Raw genomic sequence first — 22,991 nt, 5'->3', positions numbered from 1 at the left:
TCGTCTTTCCGGTTTGAAGACTTAGGAACTGAAATGGTTTTGTCTACTGGTTATGAAGCTTTGTTCTCTAATTTGCATGGGCTATTCATCATAGGAGGAGTCACAAGCCGGAGGATTACAGTCATGAAAGACTTCCTCGCCTTGTCTCGTATCAAAGAAGCTCTATCAGATTTGCATGCAATTTCTTTTTGTGTTTTGTGAAGGTTTCTTTTAATCTGTCACTCTTGCTCTCTTGTTTAGATTGATTAGTTGTAGTCTTTTCATCTCCGAGAACCTCTGTTTGGTTCGTCGGCCTCTGTTTCCGGGAACCTGTGTTAGGTTTCGCCGGCCTCTGTTTCTACCGGAATTCGGGGAATCTCCGGTTGTTGTAATCGTTGCTTTTTAATATAACTAGTGTTTAAAAAAAAACGTAGCCTCTTGTAAAGACACTTGAACTGATAATAAAGAATAAATAATAATAATACGTGGTTACGTGTTATCGAATATGTTAGAACGGGAGTAAAATGTGAGACTTTACGATATTTTCGAACGGTTGTATTTGTTTGTTGTGGATGTAACATATGTGACTCAGACCGCTGGGAAGCATCAAACATTAGCTCTCTTTCTTTTTGAAAAGCGAATATTTTGTTTGTTTGTAACAGTTGAAAAGCGTATGATTCGTAGTATCATAAGGCATGTAAACGCAGAAAGAAGTGAATGGTCTCAGACAAGCGAGATAGAGATGCCAAATATTGAATGGTGAATTCAATTAGTGTTTACAGAAAAGTAAGTAAGAAAAGTACAGAAACAACAATACATTCTTGGTATGGTGGCGCCGCAGTAAGTACCAACTGATGCTGCGGTGACTAAACTAAATGAGCATAAACCAAAAGTGACATTTTAACCAAAATTCTTAAGACGCGCTTAAAGTTCAATGCATGTGACATTAGCAATATAGAATGAATATGAATAGTACCGTAGATGTGCTAATTTTTTTTTTTTTGATAAACCCTATCGACTTCAGGAGGAATGTACTTAGTGCTACAAAGGACTGAATACTACTGCATTCTGATCCGAGTTTAGAATACCTTCCAACTAATGTCAGGGGGTAAACCGTTCATTTGTTACGATCCACCATATAAACCGGTCCAAGCGTAAGTCCTGGCTAATTATTTATTTACAAACCGTTTTATTTTTATTTGACCAAATATTCAAAACTTTATTGAGTGAGTGAAAGATGATTGATTCTGTAGTTTTTCACCTTTGTAAATGATACGCATGCTTCTAAATAAAAAGTAAAAAATGCAACAAGAAGAGAATTCATTATCTCCATTCTCTCATTTGGACTGATTAAAAGTCATTTTTGTAAGCATCGCCTAAAGCAAAAGAAAAACTCTCACCAGCCCACTTGCCTATCTTCTTCTTCATATTGTTTTCTTTTCTGATTTCTTCCGCAACCATTAATGTTTGGGGAACAACTAAAATGCTATAACTAAATAATGCAAAGTAATTAATTATCTAGAGCTAATGAACTATAAGCCTTAACAATGGATCTCAAAGCTATGGCTGCTAATCTTCAGAAGAGAATTTTGTTCCTCTTGCTTTCTTCTGGATATACTACTAAATATTTCAACTTGTAATTACTAATTCATTCTTTGAGATTAGGTAGCTCGAAAAATTCTAAGCAAAAAATAAACAAGAAATGTTTTATGAAACCAGAAAAAGAGAAGAAATGGAAGTTAACCTGGAAATGACTAGAAGATGGATCAAAGCGATGTAATTGAGAGGAATGAAGCCTGGTCCGACGTCATCAACCACTAAATTGATCGTTCATATATAAATACATAAAGTTAAAAAGACGATAATTTCGTATATATATATTATAACCGATCGTAGATCTGAGTTAAGGGCCTCGTGCCAGACAACATTCCCCTCAAAAGAAAAAAGCTTCAGATATGAACATGGAGACCATAAGAAGAACCCTAGCTTTTAGAAGAGAGATGATAAGTTTATAATATATAACACAAGATAAAGGTGAAAGAGAAGGAGACAAGAAAGCAATGATGAAAGGAAGAGGCAGATATAATATTATGAGGAAAAGATTTGTGGAAATGTAGGTAGTAAAAGTAAGAAAAAGACAATTTGTAAGTTGGAACAAACAAATATGTTAAAGTCATATCTCATCAATTTTGACGACCTTTCGTGTGTTTGTTTGATACAAGTAAAACATTTTGGGGTTGTGATGCTTTCACATGTATACAGTATTATATATTGTAAAAGTCATATATTTTATAGGTGGATGATCAATATCCTATCTCTTTGGTTGGATGTATCTGATCAAATTAGGTCAAATAATATTTTTCTTAAATTTCTATGATTTAGCATAATTTAAATTTACTAACAAAAACGTTACAATGAAATGTAAGCATGTTACAAATAACACAAAGGGTATATCATTTTTATCACTATTACAGTATTACACTATAACGATCATAATTTAAGTCAAAAGTATATATATTGATAAAGTCAAAAGGGTTAGTTGAGAAATAACTTAATACAAAATTAAAATTAATAGGAAAAGAAAGAGGATAGATAGGTGAATTATTAAGACATGATTATGTTGGATTTGATGAAGATGTGATTAGAGAGAAAAGTTTCTTCTTCATTATTCTCATTTACTTCATGTGACATTCACAGACCTACCTCTCTCTTACACACATGTATACAAAATATAGATGATTTTAGTAAGAAAAATCTTTTAGTAGACTTCAGTGATGAAAGATTGCAATTTTTAGTGCTAATCCTTGCAATTATTGGTTATGGTAGATTAGTGATAAACCATTGTAACTTTTGGGGTTAAACAAAATGAAAAGTAGACAAAATAATACCTTGACATGAAGATTTAATTTTGTGAATCTTGTGACTTGTAAATTACAAAGATGCCAAAAATCACGAGACAAGTTACAGAAAAAATATTAATCTTTCACAATCCTTTTTTTCCTTTAAAAATAAAAATTAATTGTTTTTTATTACAAAATTTTTGGTTTACATATGAAGCAGGGCTTGACCGGTTCATTGGTCACCGGTTTTCGAATTTGTAACAGTTTAAGATAAATTTTTAACCAGTCTAATTTTAGTTGGTTTTTTTCATTAACAAAGAGCCGGATCTGAAATTTCCCAGGCCCTATTCAAAATAAAGATGAACTTCTCGTAGTTTTGATAATAAGAAGAAACATCGAAAAACTATAGAACAAAGAAAAAAAGAATAATCCAAACATAGTTTATCGTCAAAATAGAGTACAATAGTTCTAGAAAACACAACAACAGTTCTATTGATTCTAAAAAATAACTCTTCTCACAGTTTTTTCAGAAAAATCATTAAATCAAACTTTCATAATTGAGATTTCGAATTAAATCTTTCTCAGTCGATAACATAGCCAATCCGTTTAACCTTTCCTGTGATATAGTAGATCGTAGATAAGATGTGGGAACCGAAATTTGCACCGTCAATATTTCGTATAAATAAGGAAACTAGAAAATCCTAATTTCCCTGAGGTCCCGGATTTCTGAGAAATCACACGTCAAGCAATCAGAACACGACAATAAACGAAAAATAAAGTAAAAATCGTAAAAAAGAGAGCAAGAAAAGGTTTTATTCCGAATCCGCGTTTGAGCGTACACTACAAGAAAACATGTCTGTTGCAAGGGAAAAAAGCATCGCAATTCCATTGCGAATCGCGATTTGCAACGAAATTGCAAGAAAAATCAGTTCCTCGCAAATCCTTGCTTGCAAATCAAAAACGCTCGCAATTCTCTCGCAAATTTGCAACGGAATTATTTTCCTTGCAAATTCGCAACGGAATAATTTTCGTCGCAAATTCGCAACGGAATAATTTTCGTCGCAAATTTGCGAGAGAAAAGGAAATTTCATCGCAAATTTGCAATAGATTTGCCAAAAAAAATTTCCCTTGCAAATTTCTTTAAGGATATTAAAAAAAATACAAAATAAAAAATATAAATAAATATATATATAACGAAACTGGTATGTATATATCCATACAGATACATATTTAACTACATGAATATATTAAAAGACTAAAAAACTTATAACAAACTGGTTTAGTTAATTGAACCGGTTTAACAAAACCTAATGAAGTGTAATCTAACTAAATTTAACTAAACCTAATTCAAAAAAAAAAATCAACCCTAAAAATTAAAGCAGCCGACTCCTTCCTCCTCCTTCCCTCCTCCGCCGTACCACCACCAGAGCGACCAGCCGACCACCACCACCACAGTGACCACGGCTGGCCTTGTCTCCTTACACATCAAGCTTCTTCTCAATCCTTCACCTCTCTTTACCAAAAAAAAAATCAGATATAAACAGAAGGAGAGACAGATATAAACAGAAGGAGAGACAGAGAGATAGAGAAAGAGACAGAGGACGAACCATGGTGGGTTCCGTCCTATATTGCCTTGCTTCCTCCAGCCTGAAAACAAAAAAAATCAGTTCAAAACAGAGACAGAGACGGGTGGACAGAGAGAGAGAGAGAGAGGTCGAACCATGGTGGTGTGGCTTGAGATAAAGTATATCTGGCGGTGTGTGAGAGAGAGAGGAGAGCTGGCGGCGAGGAGAGCTTGAGAGAAGTGGATTAGGCGAGGAGAGAGAGACGAGAAAGTGAGATAGGGACATCGGCGGCGAGATGAGAGTGGGAGAGACAGGCGGTAATGGCTAGAAGACACAAGGTCAGAGAGAAAGAGAGCCAGAGAGAAGGGAGATGGTGGATAAAAAAATCTATTGTTTCTTTTTTTTTGACGGCTCGAGCAAACCCTAGACACAAGGTTTATGTCGTTATATAATAACCCTAGATCTGGAAACTCTTTTTTCTTTTTTTTTTTTTTAATTCGGGGGAAAATGAATTTTGCAAGGGAATTGCAACGGAGCCCTCGCAATTCTCTCGCAAATTGCGACCGAATTTAATCCCTTGCAAATTTGCAAGTGAATTGCAAGGGATTTATTGCAATTTCCTTGCAAAATTTTAGTTAAATTGTTTTAGGGTTTTTTAGTTTTGCTAAGTTTTGTATATGTTTTTGGGTTATAGGGTTTCACTTGTTGTTTTGATACATTTTCGGTGGAATAATATGTATATTTATATTTAATTTCGGAAAAGTTATTTAACATAAGAATATATTTTAACTAAATCTGTTATATTACACCAAAGTCTTTAACAAAACCCTAAAACTTTAAAGTAGAGAAAACATGTTTTTGCAAGGAAATTGCAAGCAATTCCTCGCAATTCCCTCGCAAATTTGCAAGGAAATAAAAAACCCTCGCAAATTTGCAAGGGAATTGCGAGAGATCCCTTGCAATTCCCTTGCAAATTTATAATTCTTTGTGTTTTAGGGTTTCCTTTGTGTTTTTAATACGTTTTCGGTGGAGTAATATTTTTCTTTATATTTAGTTTTAGAAAGTTATTTAATGTAAAAATATATTTTTAAAAGTTTCTGGTAATTTAATTGATGTATATTGAATGTATAAGTTATATAGTTATGATGTTTAGTTATCATAATTCTAAATCAAATGTCGGTAATTGTGTTTATAACCGTTAATTGGTGTATTTTAAAAAATATTTATAGATGTATATGTTAAACACTAAATATTTTAATTAAATTTGTTATATGACACCAAAGTTTTTAACAAAATCTCAAACTGTTTAAATGGTGAAAACATGGTTTTGCAAGGAAATTGCAAGAGATTCCTCGTAATTCTCTTGCAAATTTGCAAGGAAATCAAAAACCGTCGCAAATTTGCAAGGGAATTGCGAGAGATCCCTTGCAATTCCCTTGCAAATTTATTATTCAATGTATTTTAGGGTTTCATTTGTGCTTTTGATACGTTTTCGGCGGAGTAATATTTTTCTTTATATTTAGTTTCAGAAAAGTTATTTAATGTAAAAATATATTTTAAAAAAATTCTTGTAATTTAATTGATGTATATTGAATGTATAAGTTATATTGTTTTGATGTTTAATATTTATAATTCTAAATCAAGTGTCGGGAATTGAGTTTATAACCGTTAATTGGTGTATTTTCAAAAATATTTATAGATGTATATGTTAAACACTAAATACTTTAATTAAATTTGTTATATGACTCCAAAGTCTTTAACAAAATCTCAAACCGTTTAGGTGGTGAAAATTGGTTTTGCAAGGAAATTGCAAGAGATTTCTCACAATTCTCTTGCAAATTTGCAAGGAAATCAAAAACCGTCGCAAATTTGCAAGGGAATTGCGAGAGATCCCTTGCAATTCCCTTGCAAATTCATAATTCAATGTGTTTTAGGGTTTCATTTGTGCTTTTGATATGTTTTCGGTGGAATAATATTTATCTTAATATTTAGTTTCAGAAAAGTTATTTAATGTAAAAATGTATTTTTAAAAAATTATTGTAATTTAATTGATGTATATTGAATGTATAAGTTATATAGTTTTGATGTTTAATATTCATAATTCTAAATCAAGTGTCAGGAATTTAGTTTATAAACGTTAATTAATGTAATTTTTAAAAATATTCATCGACATACATGTTAAATATTAAATATTTTAAGTAAACGTGTTATATGACACCAAAATCATTATTTTCATGATTTTGAAAAAAAAATTTGCAAGAAATACAAAACCCTCGCAATTCTGTTGCAAATTTGCAACGAATATAAATCCCTTGCAAATTTTGCAAGGGAATTGTGACGAAACATAAGTAACACTTAAAGTTTTTGCAAATCCCTCGCAGATTCCTTGCAAATTTGCGAGGAAATAATTCACTCGCAAATTTGCGTTTAATTTGCAAGAAAACTTTATTTTCCCTCGCAAATTCCTTGCAAATTTGCGAGTGAATTTTTTTCCTCGCAAATTTGCAAGGAATTTGCGAGGATTATATTTTTCCTTGCAGTTCTCTTGCAAATTCCTTGCAAATTTGCAAGGGAAAATTTCCCTTGCAAATTTTCCTTGCAAATCAATTGTTTTCTTGTAGTGGTAACAACAACAAGGTAACGTGCTTCGGCTACGAGAGCTGTCGGCGAGATCCCTAGTTCTAATATCCGAAGGTGGCTAAACCTGATTGAGTCGCAGCTCGAAAAACAAAACGGAAAGTTGCCTAAAATGCTCTAAGTGCTTAGTTTGCTCTGGAAAAAAGTCTCTCTATGCCTCTTGCCTTGAGCTCCTTATATACTCCCTCCTAGGTTGGTTTACGCTTCTCCCTTTTGCCCTTAAGCCGTCATAGTCCGAAAAATAGAAATATTCCATTTTTTCCGGTCTTCATGATTATCTGCGGAAAGTTTCTATCTTTCCGCGGAAACTGATGCTTATCCTCCAAACATAAACCGTCATAAGATTTATGGGATTTTAAGAAATCGTAAGTGGGCCTCGAATCAAGTTTAGGACCCTTTGGACCGTCTTTTTGATTTGATACGTTTATTACGATTTCTCCGATAAGGTAAAGTTTCCGCGGTTTCGTTGTAAACCGAATGGACGATCCCATTTGATCGAGAGATCAATAAATGGTTAGCTGTGGCTTGCGGAGGACTGTTATATGGATAGTCGAGAGTGCATAGTTTTACGTCGTATAGTCGTTTCAGAAGACTTTGGACGTTTCGGAAAATGATCGATGTACGAGTGCTCGGTCCAATTGGGCTTCGCCTTACTATCCCGTTTTGAGGCCCAACGATAATACAAGTCGAGGGAAACCCTAATCGGTGGTGAAGAATGCTTTGGTGATTATCGTTTCTCTTCGATCGGCGCAAGGGGCGATCCAGTTTTCTGTAACGGTATGCGTGGTGATCAATCGTCTTTAATCCTCTTAATTCGCAAGCCCACTTCAAAGCTTTTGATTGCGGCTAAATCGGGTATAAATATGTTATGATCTTTACTTTCCGAGAGCTTATGTGGATGGATTTTCTCCTGGTGTATGTAAACGTGAGTGTGTTTTTCTGATTTCGTTTTTTTGTATCGATCGTTATATGTTGATATTTACCGTATTGATGTGATTCCGGTTAACCTGAAAGTCGAGATTCACATTCTTCGTCTTCCCAAATCGAGGTATTGTTACATATCCATTCTTCTTGGATCTGATTGTGATTCTCGATTTCGAATCTCCTTGCTTCTGGTGTTATTCCCTACGGTGATATTTTATTATCTAACAAGAATTTGAGATTTGAATCGAAATGAAACCATAGCCTCAAGAGCTTTGTGCCAGAAAGTTTTATTTCATAGTGTTACTGACTATAGCTATTTGTTCTCCTTTTTCCCCGTTTATGTCTGGCTTTAATTATTGTCTATTGTTTTTGGATTCCGTTTTGCAGTGGGTTCTATCTCCCAAGTACTTCAATTTTCCAGTTCCTAACATTAACTCATGATCCATATGGGATTTTCTAAGTTCGTGGGCTTCCTTCTTATTCGAGTATTCAAGGTATTCTAAGCTTCATGCTCATCCAGCGTATTTCACCTTCTGTATAATTAATTTAAATAAGTATCTTATATTCTTCTATATTGTAGGTCGCATCTGTTATAAATTATAACTAGATCATGATCCGCGCGCCTGCGCGGGTTTATCTTTTGATTCACATATTTTATATACATGTTGTATATTATTTAAGATTTATAATATAAAAATTAGAATGATCCGGAACCAAAAAAAATCGACCCGGACAAAAAAAATCAAATACCTACTTAGATCCAAATATTGAGAATTCGAAGAACTCATACCTGAAATGAACAGATTTATACCCGATCCAGTGAGCTAACTTTCAAACATAATATTTTTTGTTATATTTTTAATTCATTTTTTTGGGTTGGTGAGATTTACTATTTATTCGGAAGGTTTTTGGCTAACTTATTGGTATATATATATTCGTAGGTTTCTTTTTTTCTGAACAGGAAAAAAAAAAGATTTGGGTCTTGATTAAATTTATCTTATATAACAAATTGCTGCTACAGATAATTTTTATAAAAACTAATTTGTAATAGTAATAAAAATTTTGTTATAAATTAGTATATCATGGTTTATAGGTTCAAAGTATAGAGTTAGTCGTTTTCATAGTATTGCTAATATTGATAGATGCAAGTTAATGAATACATATAATATATTGTATTATTAGTAATCTGTCGTATAGTATTATATGTTAGTAGATGTATTATTAATAATCTATCTTATAGTATAATATGCTAGTGTGGATGTATCTAGCTTATAGTAAAATATATGCAATATAAAGAAACATGCGTAGTGGATATAATAATAAGGTAAGAAGTAAAAAACTATGGTAATGTTGATATTAGTTATTTATAAAAAGACATGTCTAATAATAAGTAGATTAATATAGCATTAATTACATAAGGTCCAACTTTTAAATCTACCTAGAAAAAGTTGTAATGTTTCTGTTTTAATAAGATAGATGAAATTCTAAATGTAAGCCTGCTAACTTTATTATTTCCTATACTTCTTATATCGTATCTTTCTGTTTCACATATTTTTGGGTTGTAGCTCTTTCAGATACGTGATGTGTGGTTACCTATAAGCTCATTCTTTGCACCCAGCCTCTGGTAAGTCTTTATACAGCCGGACTTATAAATTTTATAGATGCCATTTTGTCTGAGCCTACTCTCTCTCTCTTGTTCATTATGTTTACTCCCTTTTACAGGATTAGCTATACTTCATATTTGCACCAGTTGCCTTCATACAGCTTCGCAAAGCACACAACTTCCCCAGCCTTGCATCTTGGGGCATCCAAATCGCAGCCATATGCTGTCTCTGCTCTAGACAAGACGAGACTCTGTGACCATCTTCTTATTCACTATGAGTTCAGTCTTGATGTTTGGTCACGGGTTTTTTCAATGTTCAATCACCCGAATGTGCGTTTCCACAACTGGAGTGAGGTTCTTTCATGGCTTGATTACCATCCTGTGTCGTTTGGCTTCTCAAGCAACAGTCTATCACATATGGAAGCAACGAAACAATACTCTCCATAATCAAGTCTCGCTCACTGCAACCAGGAGCGGACCCAGAAAATAATTTAACATGTGGCACAATATATGTATATATAGTAAAATGTTAATTATAAATTAAATTATCAGTTAAATTTTTTTATGCTATATTATATGGTATTTTTAAATTACATTAATCTTTCAATTTTACATATACTTAAAAAAAAGAGCATTCAAATTTTTAATATTTATTTTAAAATGAATCAAATAAAAATGTCAAACATTTGTATAGTATTATATATCTGTAAGTAATATTACAAAATTATATATTACATACAATTTTACTATGAAAGGTACATTCATTTTAGTTATTATTTTAATTTAAGTGTTGAAAAATATAATTTGATAAAATAATTGTTAATGTATAGCTCAAATATAATGACTTTTATTTTAGAAAAGGTAGAAGGTAATATTAAATAAAATGAAGAAACTATTTTATTTTTTATTATTAACAAAAAAAAAGAGAAATAAAAAATTCTTGATGAAACCTTAAAGACAATAAAATAAATGTGTTAAAAATTTGGAAATTAGAAACAAGCCTATGGATACGTTATGAGTCATATGGAGCACAGTTAAGTCATTTAAGCCAAAAGAGTAGGTTATTTTCATTTAAGTCATTTAAGCCAAAATTCTACTAGAATTTTAAAAAAATCACACTGTGGCACGTGCCACACCTTCTATAGGTGTGGGTCCGCCCCTGACTGCAACTATAGTTGTAACATCCGAGTTGTGATATGTGAAAAGGCTTAAGAGAATTGATTTGGCTACCTATGTCACCAAAGTTGACTTACCTTTTCCGTCACACATCCGTTTAGAACTCCAGAGTTAAGCGTGCTTGGGCTGGAGTAGTGAAAGGATGGGTGACCTATCGGAAAGTGATTCGCGATACCGTGTGAGTGAGGCCAAAGCACGGGGAAAGGTCATGTGGTGATTGCAGGATCAGTAAACGATGATTTCGAGCCTTGGAAAATTAACGACCGACCGTCGGATGGGATGGGGCCCACGGGCCGAGAGAGCGGGCGTGGGTGGCCCATTAGCCGTGGGCGGGTCGGAGCGTTACAAGTGGTATCAGAACTGGTTAGCCGTCTCAGTTCTGACCTGAGAGGCGTCTTGAGACCTGTCGTGGAGCGCAACGAGGACGTTGCGTTCTTTGAGAGGGGGTGAATTGTAACATCCCGAGTTGTGATATGTGAAAAGGCTTAAGAGAATTGATTTGGCTACCTATATCACCAAAGTTGACTTACCTTTTCCGTCACACATCCGTTTAGAACTCCAGAGTTAAGCGTGCTTGGGCTGGAGTAGTGAAAGGATGGGTGACCTATCGGAAAGTGATTCGCGATACCGTGTGAATGAGGCCAAAGCACGGGGAAAGGTCATGTGGTGATTGCAGGGTCAGTAAACGATGATTTCGAGCCTTGAAAAATTAACGACCGACCGTCGGATGGGATGGGGCCCACGGACCGAGAGAGCGGGCGTGGATGGCCCATTAGCCGTGGGCGGGTCGGGGCGTTACAATAGTGTTCAGATTCATCCAACGCGATATCAAGACGATCATCACAGCTCAAAGGGATATCAAGACGATCATCACAGCTCAAAGGACGAGGAAGCACTTCTCTTCTCTTATGTCAATATGATTTTGCTGAGCAAGCACATATTGTATTTTCTTAGACCCACTTTGTTTTTAATTCCTTTTTGCCAGAGTGGTTCTGCTTCTTAGATTTTGAATTTTGTAAATCTGACTATTTCATTTTATGAATATTTTACAACTTTTTTTTGCTAAAAGCCTGTATCAGTTTCAATATAGCTGGCATGGTCTACGGGCATATTACCTGAAACACTTGGTAACTTTTTTGGTTCTTCATCTTGGGTAGTTTGGATTGTCATCGCTGGGTTCTTCCTTTTTGGCTTTTAAGTGAAAGTTGATTCATAGAATCAACATGGACAATGGACATTAGATTAGTGTTGTTTGTCTGGATATGTCACGAAAACCTATGTCACTTGCTTCTACTACAAACATTCTTAATATTTATGGTTACTATTTCAACAAAAATATAAAGTTTACTGTGAAAACTAAATTGAAATTATAAAAGCCTTTTCAAAAAAAAAACACTAAATTGAAATTCTTTTTAATAATACCAATAAGCTCAGCAAACAATATGACATAAACATTCAGTTTCGATATGGAACTTTAAGTCAATACTCGCGAAGTTTGAAAGTTGTTTCTTTTTCAAAAAAAAAAAAAAACAACAACAACAAAGACAAAACCTAATGCATACATGAGAATATCATAATCCAAATCATGGAGAGAAACGTAAAAAAAAAAGGGCTCAAACAATTAAAACAATTGTTAGATACATGTTAAACAGCAAGAAGAGGTGCTCACTAAATATATGACCGAGAAGATGATGACGATTTCTAAATCTGACTCAAATTCTAGCGTTTCGCGTCTTTTTGAAGGATAATTCGTTGAAGGATACCAAAAAAAATTAGTTAGTGACTAAAATAAAATATATAATCCAAGCAATAATAAAAAAAAACGTAGAAAGAAACATCGTCTCAAGAATTATAACAAGCATAACTGTCTGTGTGTCTAGAAAACTGTCTTTTATATCTATGTTATAAATTTTGTTTGAGTTTAAGCACTAACTTATTTTAATTCTATTTAGCAAAAAAAAACTTATTTTAATTCTGAACAGATTTTTAGTTTGTGTTTAAGTTAGATTTTATGTCTACCTGACTCATTTTATAAAATGATATTTGCTTATCTAAAACATATATGCATGAATTAACAATTTTAATCGAGATAAATAAACCAGAACTCTTAAGTAAGCTATTTTAAAATAAATCATATTAATCATCAACTTTAAAAATGAAATAAAAAATCTTATAATTGTATTAACCAATCCAAACATTTATATTTACAAATGCTCATTCAAATATAAGATGTTTCTATATTATTTGAAATTTACTGTTTGTCCCGTCCCGTCCGTAGGGCCCGTAGGGCGGGTTTATCCTAGTATATCTTTATATATAAAGTAGACCTTTTTATCTCATTGGGGGGGGGGAAATGCCATGTGACATTCTCTTTTAATCATTAAAATATGTTCTCAATTTATATTTAATGGGTTTTAATTGGTATTAATTGTGAAAGGCATTGAATTTTTAAACTTTCTTTCATAAATGTCCACGAGTTTATAACAGTGTTTTGAGTCCGATCCTGATCTGGTTGAACCAGTAGATTTGGTGACCCAATGTAAATCAGATTTTTTTTTGTCAGCAAAATTTAATTCATATTAATCGGATTTAGGTTTTGTAAAAAAATCCAAAATTTAAGAACCAAAGAAAAAATATTTGATGGAATTGTAGTATTTTATAAAACTATTATTTTGATGTTTAAAAAACATTTTAAAATATTAACTTTAGTTTTTATATATTTATTTTCATTGCTAATATATTATTATATAATAAATTCAATTCATATTAATCAGGGGTTGATCATTTGATCCAACGACCCGGTAAATCGTCTGGTTTAGTATCCGAATCAAATTTCAAAACATTGCTTCATAGGGTTTCTTAGAATTTGATGTTGACGATGGAAAATAGAACCTCTACGATTCTTCTTCTTTAACACAATCGACGTAACCGTTCATGAATCCAGAAATCCCACTCATCCCACTCATCCCACTCTCTCATATTGAATATTTATTTAATTCATGCTTCCTTAGCTTCATTGCCTATGTATAGACGGTGTGAGAGTTCAGGTGGAAATCCCTTTACTTTTTCCATTTCAGATCATGTCGAAGTCCCAGTTTTATTGTTTAGAGTTAAAGACAAGCCGGTATAGAGATGTTGTTAAGACTAGGATACAACAATTTTGGCAAGCCTGAAATGTTAAGAAAGAGGCAAGCTGTTGGGGTTGATATGTTGTTGCTTAATGGAAAGGTAAGAAGATTTGGTGAAATGTTCCACTCCGGTTAAAACAGAATTTGTCCATTAAATAGAGGAGTTTACCAAACATTTATATTTTTTAGCTAAAAAAATATATTTAAATTTATCAAGATTCGTTGATATTTGCAAATAAGGGTTGACAAACAAGAATTTCTTTAACAGACGGACATAATCTTCCATTATAAAAAAATTAATATAGAAAATAAATTTATGTTTCTTATTTTAAAATACATATTTTTAGAGGCCTTCAAACTAAACTAACACATACAACTCGCACATCCATATTTAAAAAATAAACGTGGTAATCTGAAAAGTATATATTAATACTCATCAATTAGTTTACCAAAAATTGATACTTCACATTTATTTTTTATAAAATTTATAAAATATGAAACTTATTCTATCTTTCTATTCTTTGAACTACATATATTAGTACAAGTTTAATAGGTCATAAGTATTCTAATAATTAATAATATAAGTATGTTCTCTAAATAAAATGTCAGCTTTACTTTATTTCTAACTAAATTAACTTTGTTATGACTATCAGCTTTTTATTCTATTTTTATTAAATCAATTAGTAACAGCCACTTATGTTATTTCTCTTTGAACTAAACAATTTCAAACAAAGTAATATACTACGTTCGTTAACCACTATCAAAAATATTAGAAAATATCATTTTCTTTTAATATATTTTCATTTTCATATTTTTAACATATTTTCTTTACTAAGATCATATAATAAATTATAAATTCATGTAAGAATAAAACATACAGACCGGCGCGTAGCACCGGAAAACCACTAGTATATATATATAAATTACTAATTTTAAAACTAAAGTTACTCAAAGAAAAATAAAATTGAGTTCTGATAGTAAACATGGATGTTTGGGTTTAACCCAACTGTAAGATGATCCATTAAAGAAATGGGCCCCCAATCAATGAATAGACCCCACCTTCGACTTTTTCTTAAACCAGTTTTGATTTAGTTTGGGTGTTGAGAGAATAACAATAAGTTTAGCAAAATTGCTATGATCATTAGTACCACCATTGCTCTCAGAATCTGAAATCCCTAGCTTAGCTTAGCTTCGGGATCATGATACGATTGACGACGATGGCGGCCACTCGCTCCGTTGTCTTCATGTCGCTGATCGTCGGCGGTAGACGGGTCGTCTTTGCGGACGGAAGCAGCGGTGGCGCCGCCAGGAACGTCGGACACGCAGGCGGATTTTGGTGGACGGCTGTTTCTCCTTCAAATGTTGGTTTAGCTGTGGCTGTCACCGTCGTGGCCGTGGCTTTCACCGTCGTCTACTCCCGTAGGTATATGGATTCGGAAATGGAACAGTAAAAGCTTGTTCACCACTAGTAGTCCTTTGATTTGATTTAGGGGAAGCTAAATCATACTAGTTAACTACTGATCATTGTCCTGGCAAAAGGGTGTCTTTGAAAGATAATTAGTGAATAATGTAACCAATGTCTTGGTATCTCTTGTGCTGTTCTGTATAACTAGTGATGAAGTGTTCAAGAGTCTTGGGTCTTCTGATCATTGATATGTATATTGACATAAATGAATATTATACATAACATTTACGATTGATCCTGTCTTATTCGAAGAAAGCTATTTATCACCACATTTTGTTCCTTACTTCTTAGTCTACTAAATGAAGTTACTTATTGTTTTCTGGTCATCCAGAGGAAGCATTGGATCGCCTTGGTCACTGAGGAGAAGAAAGCATCCTCTTCAGTATAAACAGTGGAGTGCCTTTTTCACTGATGAAGGCCGACTCAGTGATGGAGGTGTCCAATTTCTCAAGAAAGTTCGCTCTGGGGTATGTTGCTCCATTTTGATAACCTTCTGCTCTTAACCAAAATTGCGCCCTCTTATATAAAATTCATGTCCTTGTTTCAGGGTGTGGATCCAAGCATCAGACCAGAAGTTTGGCTGTTCCTCCTTGGAGTGTAAGAATCAACATCTTTTTCCTTGTCCCTTCTTTATATACTCTGCAGTATGATTTTATGGTAATTTTTCCTGTTCATCCTTAGGTTTGTTCTAAATGTTTTGAAATGTATATTTTTTCTATGGGGCTGGTAATTAATGTAATACAGTTTTAAGTTAGAAACTTAGAATTAATAGAACAACAACAGTAAAACTACTCAATACTCATTAACTGGGACAGGAGAAATTGGAGAGTCTCTCAGAGTCGCCTTTTATGTTTTCTTCATGGGTATTTTAATAAGACTAGTCCTAGCTTCGTCGACCTGAAATTCAACCGGTCCTCACTATACGTTAAGATACTTTGATCACGTTAGTACTCTTTATCATCCAGACACAATATAATATTATTCTACTTACGTCTCACAGGTATGACTTAAACAGCACTGAAGAAGAAAGAGATTCTATCCGACAGCAGAAACAGTACGTTCACTTATACTTATGGAGTTTCATGGCTTCTCAACTTTCTGACAATATTAAGTTTCCCATTTTTCTCTGTTCCTGTTAGGTGGCAGCTGGTTATTGACATTTTAATGTTTTCATAAGTTTACGAATAAGTAATAGTTTGAGAACTCCTGTCGCTTAGATTTCGTGTCAGTTTATAAGTAGATTCTTAGATATATATTTAAACCTTGCAGGAAGGAATATGAAAACCTGCGGAGACAGTGTCGCGAGATGCATAGGCGCAATGAAAGTGGCAGTGACTCAAAGCAGACAGCTCAGAGCAGCAACACCGAAGACAGTCAGGTTCTTGATTCCCATGATATTGAACAAGTCAGTAGCTCCACGAGATCCATCCAAGTAGAAGAAGCAGAGAAGTTGAATTCCGAATCGATTCTTCAGGGTGAGGACTGTGAAAAGAGTGGCGTCACCTCCGAAGAAGCTGCTAATGACTCAGACTCAACCAACTCTGAAGAAACCGAGACTTCACCTCTTCTAGCGAATGAAGAAGGAGAAAGCCATGATGCCACCGTTAACTCAGAAGAAACCAACTCTGAAGAAACTGAGACTTTGCCTCTTGTAGCCAAAGAAGAAGCAGCAGAAAGCCAGGGTAGAAAAGTCAACCAAGAAAAAGACACTCAGTCTCCATCATCAAAGGCAGAAGAGGAATTCACCACAATTTGGCAGAGAATAATCCGCCTGGATGCAGTGAGAGCAAATGGTGAATGGGTGCCATACTCACCATCTCAAGCTTCTGTGTCTGACACAAAAGCCCGTGGAATAGCTAAACAGGTTGGTCTTAGTGACTATGAGGACTTGGAGCCCTGCCGGATCTTACATGCAGCTCGCCTGGTCGCGATCCTTGAAGCCTACGCAGTCTATGACCCAGAAATAGGTTACTGTCAAGGAATGAGCGACTTACTATCTCCTTTAATCGCAGTAATCGAAGACGACGCGTTCGCGTTCTGGTGCTTTGTCGGGTTCATGAGTAAAGCAAGACATAATTTCAGGCTAGACGAGGTTGGAATCAGGAGACAACTCTCAATGGTATCGAAAATCATAAAGTTCAAAGACATCCGCTTGTACAGGCACTTGGAGAACCTAGAAGCGGAAGACTGCTTCTTTGTATACCGTATGGTGGTGGTCATGTTCAGACGAGAACTAACATTTGAGCAGACGCTTTGTCTGTGGGAAGTAATGTGGGCAGATCAAGCAGCCATAAGAACAGGGATCGCAAAGGCGACATGGGGGAGAATACGGTTAAGGGCACCACCGACGGAAGATTTGTTGCTATATGCGATAGCGGCAAGCGTGTTGCAGAGGAGAAAGACGATCATAGAGAAGTACAGTGGGATGGATGAGATAATGAAGGAATGTAATAGCATGGCTGGTCATCTTGATGTTTGGAAACTTCTTGACGATGCTCATGACTTGGTCGTCAATCTTCACGACAAGATCTGAAAGAGACTCTTTGCCACTTTCACTTTACTTGTTGCATTTTGTTTGTTACTGTTCATCTGTTATTGTTACTTAGAAATGTGAAACAAAAAACATCCTAACAAATGCTTGAAAACGTCTTCAGCAATGTATTGGAATATTTTGGTACTTAAATAAAGAGATTAACTTAAAATGGATGGGAAGAGGTGGAGATGTCAACCTCTCGGGTTGATTATTGAGAATGCTCTGAAACCACCCTCTTAGATTGTTAAATGTTGTTATGGAAAACAGATATTTGAGACCTGCGAGCACAACCAGAAGGTTTTGACTTTAAATTAGTTTAAAAGCCTCTAAGTACAGTTAAGAGTTTTCAAACATAACAAAAAGAAATCAATTTTAGTTTAAGGTTTGGCAAAACCTCAAATATAAGGTTTAAGAATAATTCTTTCCACAAGCAAAACTTTCTATTAAACGTTACAACTTTTATATACAACTTTTATATGTGACATAGCAGTCCTTATCATTTAACAAAAAAAAACATAAATATTTTACAATAACTAAAAAATATACATTTACAATATTACAAACAAAATTAACAAATAAAATATTTATAATATAGTAAAATAAAATGTTATTAACAAATTTAGACTATTTCGTTGATAATACCACTTTTGAGTTTTATTTGATCAGAACAAGAAAGAGTCATTAGAAAAAGAACTCGAGAACAACAATAATCACTACCAGATTTATATGGATAATATTTTGGTGATTTAGAATGTTCAAAACCAATTTACATGAGTATTATTATTATTGTAGTATTTTAATTTTTATAATAGTGTAATTTGTGTAATATTTTAATCTTGTGTAATATTTTTTTTGTATTTTTCCTTTTTTTATATTTTGTATTGTATTTGTGTGTTGTATTATTAATCTTTGTCAAATATGTTCTTGTATTAAAATTCTAAGGACTAGAATGATAAAATAAGGAAGTTAATAATTTTTTTTGGAAGATATAAGTACAAGGGCTAAACAATATGAAACCCCATATATAAGATTTTGAATAGTTAAACCTTATATCTGAAGTTTCGTTATTTAAAACTTTAAAATTTAAGGATTCAGAATATCTCCAAAAAATATTGTATAACTTCAGATATGAAGTTTTTTACTCTCTAAAAAAAAATCAAAACTTAAAAAAAAATTTTGGTTCTTACAATTACACATCACATTTATGATTTTTTACATATTTTCGTTTATCGGTTCGTCCTTAAAATTTTGTATCTCATAAATATTTTAATTTTTAAAATAAATTTAAGCTTTACACATAAAATTAAATTTTTCAAAAAAATAAGTTTAAAATATTTTAGAACTAGATTAGAGAACAACAACATTACAAAAGAACTTAACAAAAAGTACATAAATACATAATTATTACACAAATTTAAATTTAACAACACTAATAGTAAGGTAAATTTGATTTGGAACCTTCAAACCCCTAAAATATTGTCCAATTTTTTTTGTATAATCGAAAATGTTTGTTGTTGTTGTTCTTGACGTATTTTAGTACTATTCTTTCTTGTTCATATTGAAACTATTCATGAGTAATATCAATGATAGAAACTAAGTCTTTTAGCAATATTTTATTCTTCTCTTTTACTTCTTTAAAAGCTAACATTTTAGCTTTATTTTGCATTCGAAATTCAATTATCTCATAACTTTTTTCCCTGATTGTTCCACTGTATTTTGAAAAATTAAGGATTTGTTCTTTTGATGATATTTTAGTACCAACAGTCGAATTATTACCTTCGGTAGTTTTCCTTTTGAGTTTTGCTTTCTTTGGTCTAATAGAATGTTGTAATTAATTTGATCCATCATCATCACTACTTAAATTGATTGAAAATGAAGGTATTCTCGGAGATTGTAATATCGAAGAGCCAAAAATATCACTTTTGGGGTTTAAAAATAATTGAGGTACCGATGTTGATATTTTTAAAATAAATTTTGGGGCATCATTCTTCGTTATCCACACATGGTCAAATTTAAAATTTTTCAGTTTTTGATTTTGCAGAAAATTTTATTAGCCATTTTGATCTACAAAGTAATGAAACATAAAAAATTGTTAGTTACAAAATGAATATACATATGTTATGAGTATAATATATACTTACAGTGTCAAATTCAGATGTACCACTTGAATGTATGTTCTCCAGTTGTGTTATGAAGCTTCTTAAATTTCTAACAGTGCATGTAATATTATTCATCCTATTTTATAGAGATCTTGTGCTTCTAGTTTCCCAACTCTCAACTTTTTCATTGTTACTCTTAATTATTTTTCCTAAATTTTTCTTAAAGATTGATTATTGCTGCCAATTGAATGTTGTGATATTTCTAAATACACACAATATAAGAACTCATTTTCTTGTTGATTAAATGATGAACCTCTAATTGTCTCCATATTTTTTTTTGAATAAATAAAAAGATTGGAGTTGCGATTTTCTTATTTTTTGAAGTTTATTATTTATATTGTAATTTAATATTTAGTTATATATGTATTTCTATGTAAAATTTTATATTTTAATGTAAAGTATATTTTATATTACAATTTATACTATTAAAGTACAAGCATGTTTTGGATTTTTACTCTATTTACCCCTATTAAAAATATTTTCTTTTGTATTCATTAATGACATTTTGGACATTCTGCATTGGTTTCTTTTTTAATTATTTTTTGGTTTGTCATTAATCACCGATTTCCTAATTTAATTTCGGCCTGCGATTATTTCTTTGTTTGATACTGCATCGATTATTTCCATGTTTGATACTGTTATTAACCACCGGTTTTCTAATTCTAAAATTATTAATTTTGACAACAATCATTATCATTTAGAACGATTTTGAAAAATATAAATATATTTTAAACAAATTTCCAACTTATGATCACCGAATTTGTCTTATCATTTAGAAAAAATCACAATATTAAAAATACCGGGTTACAAACCGGTAATTCGTTCAACCGCAGGTCCGAGTCGGGTTTCAAAACACCGATCAAAACTATAAAACTGTTATATTGATTTATATTTAAAATATCTAATTCAAAATTAAAAACCTAAAAATAAATGTACAATATAGTTTTAGCCGAACATAAACCCAGATATAAAACACATATATGAGACGGGTTATATAAATGCATATACAAGACGGATTATATAAATGTGATTATATAAAATTTTCATCAAACATAAACCCGCGCTTTGAAAGCACGGGTCAAAATCTAGTCTATACTATTAAAGCAGGATCCTATTGTGATTTTTACCTAAATCTGCCCTTTCTTTAACTAACATTGCTTATCTCATTAAGGGCAATCAAGTAATATTAATAACACATTTTTATTGGGTCATTTTTTTTAGATCCAGCCCACTGCCCACATCATCTCTCTTAGGCCATTTGGACCGATTAAGAAATCAGATCTAATTCTTATTTTTTTCTCCAAATTCAAATAATTTATTTTCAACAATTCTTAATATTTTGTGTAGTGAACAAAAATTAATAACTTAATTATTATGTTTTTTATTTTTAATATAATTTAAGCATTCACAAAAAGTTGAATTTTTTCATTGAAAAGTATAAATCTTTATTAAAAGTATATTTTTTATTAAAAAATTAACCACATAATAAAATTAATATATCAGAGTTATACCAACTTAATTATTAAAAATAAAGTTTAATTTTCTAAACATAAATACTCATTAGACCTGGACGTTCGGATACCCATTCGGGTACGGATCGGTTCTTTCGGATATCGAGTTTTTCGGGTTTTGAAATTAAACCCCATTCGGGTTTTGAAATTAAACCTCATTCGGGTATTATAAAATTTCGGGTCGGGTTCGAGTCAGGTCTTTCCGGATCCGGGTGGGTTCGGTTCTCATGCATAAGAACCTGCAAAATAACCAAATAACCAAAGTATCTAACGGGTTCGGTTATTTGTACTTAAAGTAACCAAAGTATCTGATTCGGTTCAAATTTTTGTATCCAAATTATTCAAAAGTAACCAAAATATACATTTTATACAATTTTTTGGGTAAACTTTTATCCAAACTATCATATTTTATCCAAAAATACTCAAAATTACCGAAAATAACTACTATAGTTAACTTATAATATTAATTTAAAATTTAAAATAATTATAAATATAATTATAACATATATTTTTAGATATATTTCGGATATCTTCGGGTACTCATTTGGTATTCGGTTCGGGTCGGATTCGGGACCGGTTCTTCGGATATAGTAATTTAGAACTCATTCGGATATTTACCCCGGGTCTGATCGGGTTCGGGACCCTGATTTTTGGGTCGGTTTCAGATTGATTCTTCGGGTCCGGATATTGTGCTATGGCCTATACTCTTTTAAAATGAAATACGATAAAGAAAAATAAAAAAGCTTAAGTCTTTTATAAAAAAACAAATATATAAAACTAGACATTTACTAAATATTTGTCAATTTAAAAAAAATAAAGGAAAATAAATCCGCGCTTTGAAAGCGCGGGTCAAAATCTAGTTTACTTATTAATATTGCTGTTTACTTGGTAAGGAGAAGCTTCTTCGAACGAATGAAAAGATATGGAAATTGGCATTGAAACAAACAAGTAGCAGATTCATGGGAGTCGTTAGATGGATGGGTGGATGCGATACGTTTGGTGTACACGATTTATGCGAGAGGGAAGAGTGATGTTTTAATCACACACCCTTTCATACTATGACTCTCCTTTTTTTAGGCATAAATTCTCATTTTGTAACATGATTTTTTTTCTCTCTCGGAAAATTTACAATTGATGCCTCCCAAATATACTATGAATTATACCATTTGACAAGAAAAACAAATATCCCAGAATTTCCAATCATAAAAGGATTTAGGGCTGGGCAAAAAACCGAACCCGAAGAACCGAACCGAATCCGATCCGAAAAAGTAGTACGAAATCCGAACCGAAATTAATTAAATATCCGAATAGGTTCAATTTTTGGTATTTAAAGAACTGAAACCGAACCCGATCCGAACCTAAATATTTTAGGTACCCGAATGTATCTGAAATAGATTAATATACATATATATTTTAGTTATTTGTAGATTGAATGTATATTAAAAAGCATCTAAAATATATATAATACTTT

General features: G+C 32.6%; 3 protein-coding genes and 1 long non-coding RNA gene across 7 annotated transcripts; 2 read left to right on the top strand and 2 right to left on the bottom strand.

The window, feature by feature from the left end:
* Nucleotides 1–4,007: 4,007 nt before the first annotated feature.
* LOC108838848 (uncharacterized) lies at nucleotides 4,008–4,821 on the bottom strand. The gene is made up of 3 exons (XR_001947587.2): nucleotides 4,540–4,821; nucleotides 4,427–4,466; nucleotides 4,008–4,332 (listed from the first exon to the last, which is right to left on the bottom strand). It is a non-coding gene; the product is annotated as an uncharacterized LOC108838848 (long non-coding RNA).
* A 2,768-nt stretch (nucleotides 4,822–7,589) lies between these two features.
* Nucleotides 7,590–10,049, top strand: LOC130497648 (uncharacterized). Of its 4 annotated transcripts, XR_008936646.1 has the most exons (5): nucleotides 7,590–7,946; nucleotides 8,036–8,069; nucleotides 8,333–8,439; nucleotides 9,511–9,569; nucleotides 9,668–10,049. XR_008936646.1 is itself a non-coding variant. In XM_056990613.1 (4 exons), the coding sequence occupies exons 2-4, from the start codon at nucleotides 8,383–8,385 to the stop codon at nucleotides 9,993–9,995; spliced, it is 444 nt and encodes a 147-aa protein (XP_056846593.1). In that variant the 5' UTR covers nucleotides 7,605–7,876; nucleotides 8,333–8,382; the 3' UTR covers nucleotides 9,996–10,048. The 4 variants fall into 4 exon arrangements, 3 of the variants coding, with proteins under 3 accessions (XP_056846593.1, XP_056846592.1, XP_056846591.1); XM_056990613.1 differs by lacking the exon at nucleotides 8,036–8,069 and having other exon boundaries at nucleotides 7,605–7,876; nucleotides 9,668–10,048; XM_056990612.1 differs by lacking the exon at nucleotides 8,036–8,069 and having other exon boundaries at nucleotides 7,605–7,946; nucleotides 9,668–10,048.
* A 4,903-nt stretch (nucleotides 10,050–14,952) lies between these two features.
* Nucleotides 14,953–18,019, top strand: LOC108814133 (rab GTPase-activating protein 22). Its single transcript, XM_018586635.2, has 5 exons — nucleotides 14,953–15,275; nucleotides 15,649–15,784; nucleotides 15,865–15,914; nucleotides 16,318–16,371; nucleotides 16,587–18,019. Exons 1-5 carry the CDS (start codon nucleotides 15,052–15,054, stop codon nucleotides 17,848–17,850), a joined length of 1,728 nt encoding a protein of 575 aa, XP_018442137.1. The 5' UTR covers nucleotides 14,953–15,051; the 3' UTR covers nucleotides 17,851–18,019.
* Nucleotides 18,020–20,158: 2,139 nt separating this feature from the next.
* Nucleotides 20,159–20,278, bottom strand: LOC108815696 (uncharacterized). Its single transcript, XM_018588216.1, has one exon. It carries the CDS (start codon nucleotides 20,276–20,278, stop codon nucleotides 20,159–20,161), a length of 120 nt encoding a protein of 39 aa, XP_018443718.1.
* Nucleotides 20,279–22,991: the final 2,713 nt, after the last annotated feature.

This window comes from Raphanus sativus, chromosome 7 (assembly GCF_000801105.2).
Source record: "Raphanus sativus cultivar WK10039 chromosome 7, ASM80110v3, whole genome shotgun sequence".
Lineage (NCBI taxonomy): Eukaryota > Viridiplantae > Streptophyta > Magnoliopsida > Brassicales > Brassicaceae > Raphanus > Raphanus sativus.
Note: the sequence above shows the minus strand (reverse complement) of the source record. Positions and strands in the feature narration are given on the sequence as shown.

Bases quoted from the DNA above. Each gene is read 5' to 3' on its own strand.
- LOC130497648 (XM_056990613.1), top strand. From the start codon at position 8,383: ATGATCCATATGGGATTTTCTAAGTTCGTGGGCTTCCTTCTTATTCGA. The intron at 8,440-9,510 runs GTATTCTAAGCT...TTTGGGTTGTAG, and splicing joins TTCTTATTCGAGTATTCAAG to CTCTTTCAGATACGTGATGT. The intron at 9,570-9,667 runs GTAAGTCTTTAT...TCCCTTTTACAG, and splicing joins TTCTTTGCACCCAGCCTCTG to GATTAGCTATACTTCATATT.
- LOC108814133 (XM_018586635.2), top strand. From the start codon at position 15,052: ATGATACGATTGACGACGATGGCGGCCACTCGCTCCGTTGTCTTCATG. The intron at 15,915-16,317 runs GTAAGAATCAAC...TACGTCTCACAG, and splicing joins TGGCTGTTCCTCCTTGGAGT to GTATGACTTAAACAGCACTG. The intron at 16,372-16,586 runs GTACGTTCACTT...TAAACCTTGCAG, and splicing joins TCTATCCGACAGCAGAAACA to GAAGGAATATGAAAACCTGC.
- LOC108815696 (XM_018588216.1), bottom strand. From the start codon at position 20,278: ATGGAGACAATTAGAGGTTCATCATTTAATCAACAAGAAAATGAGTTC.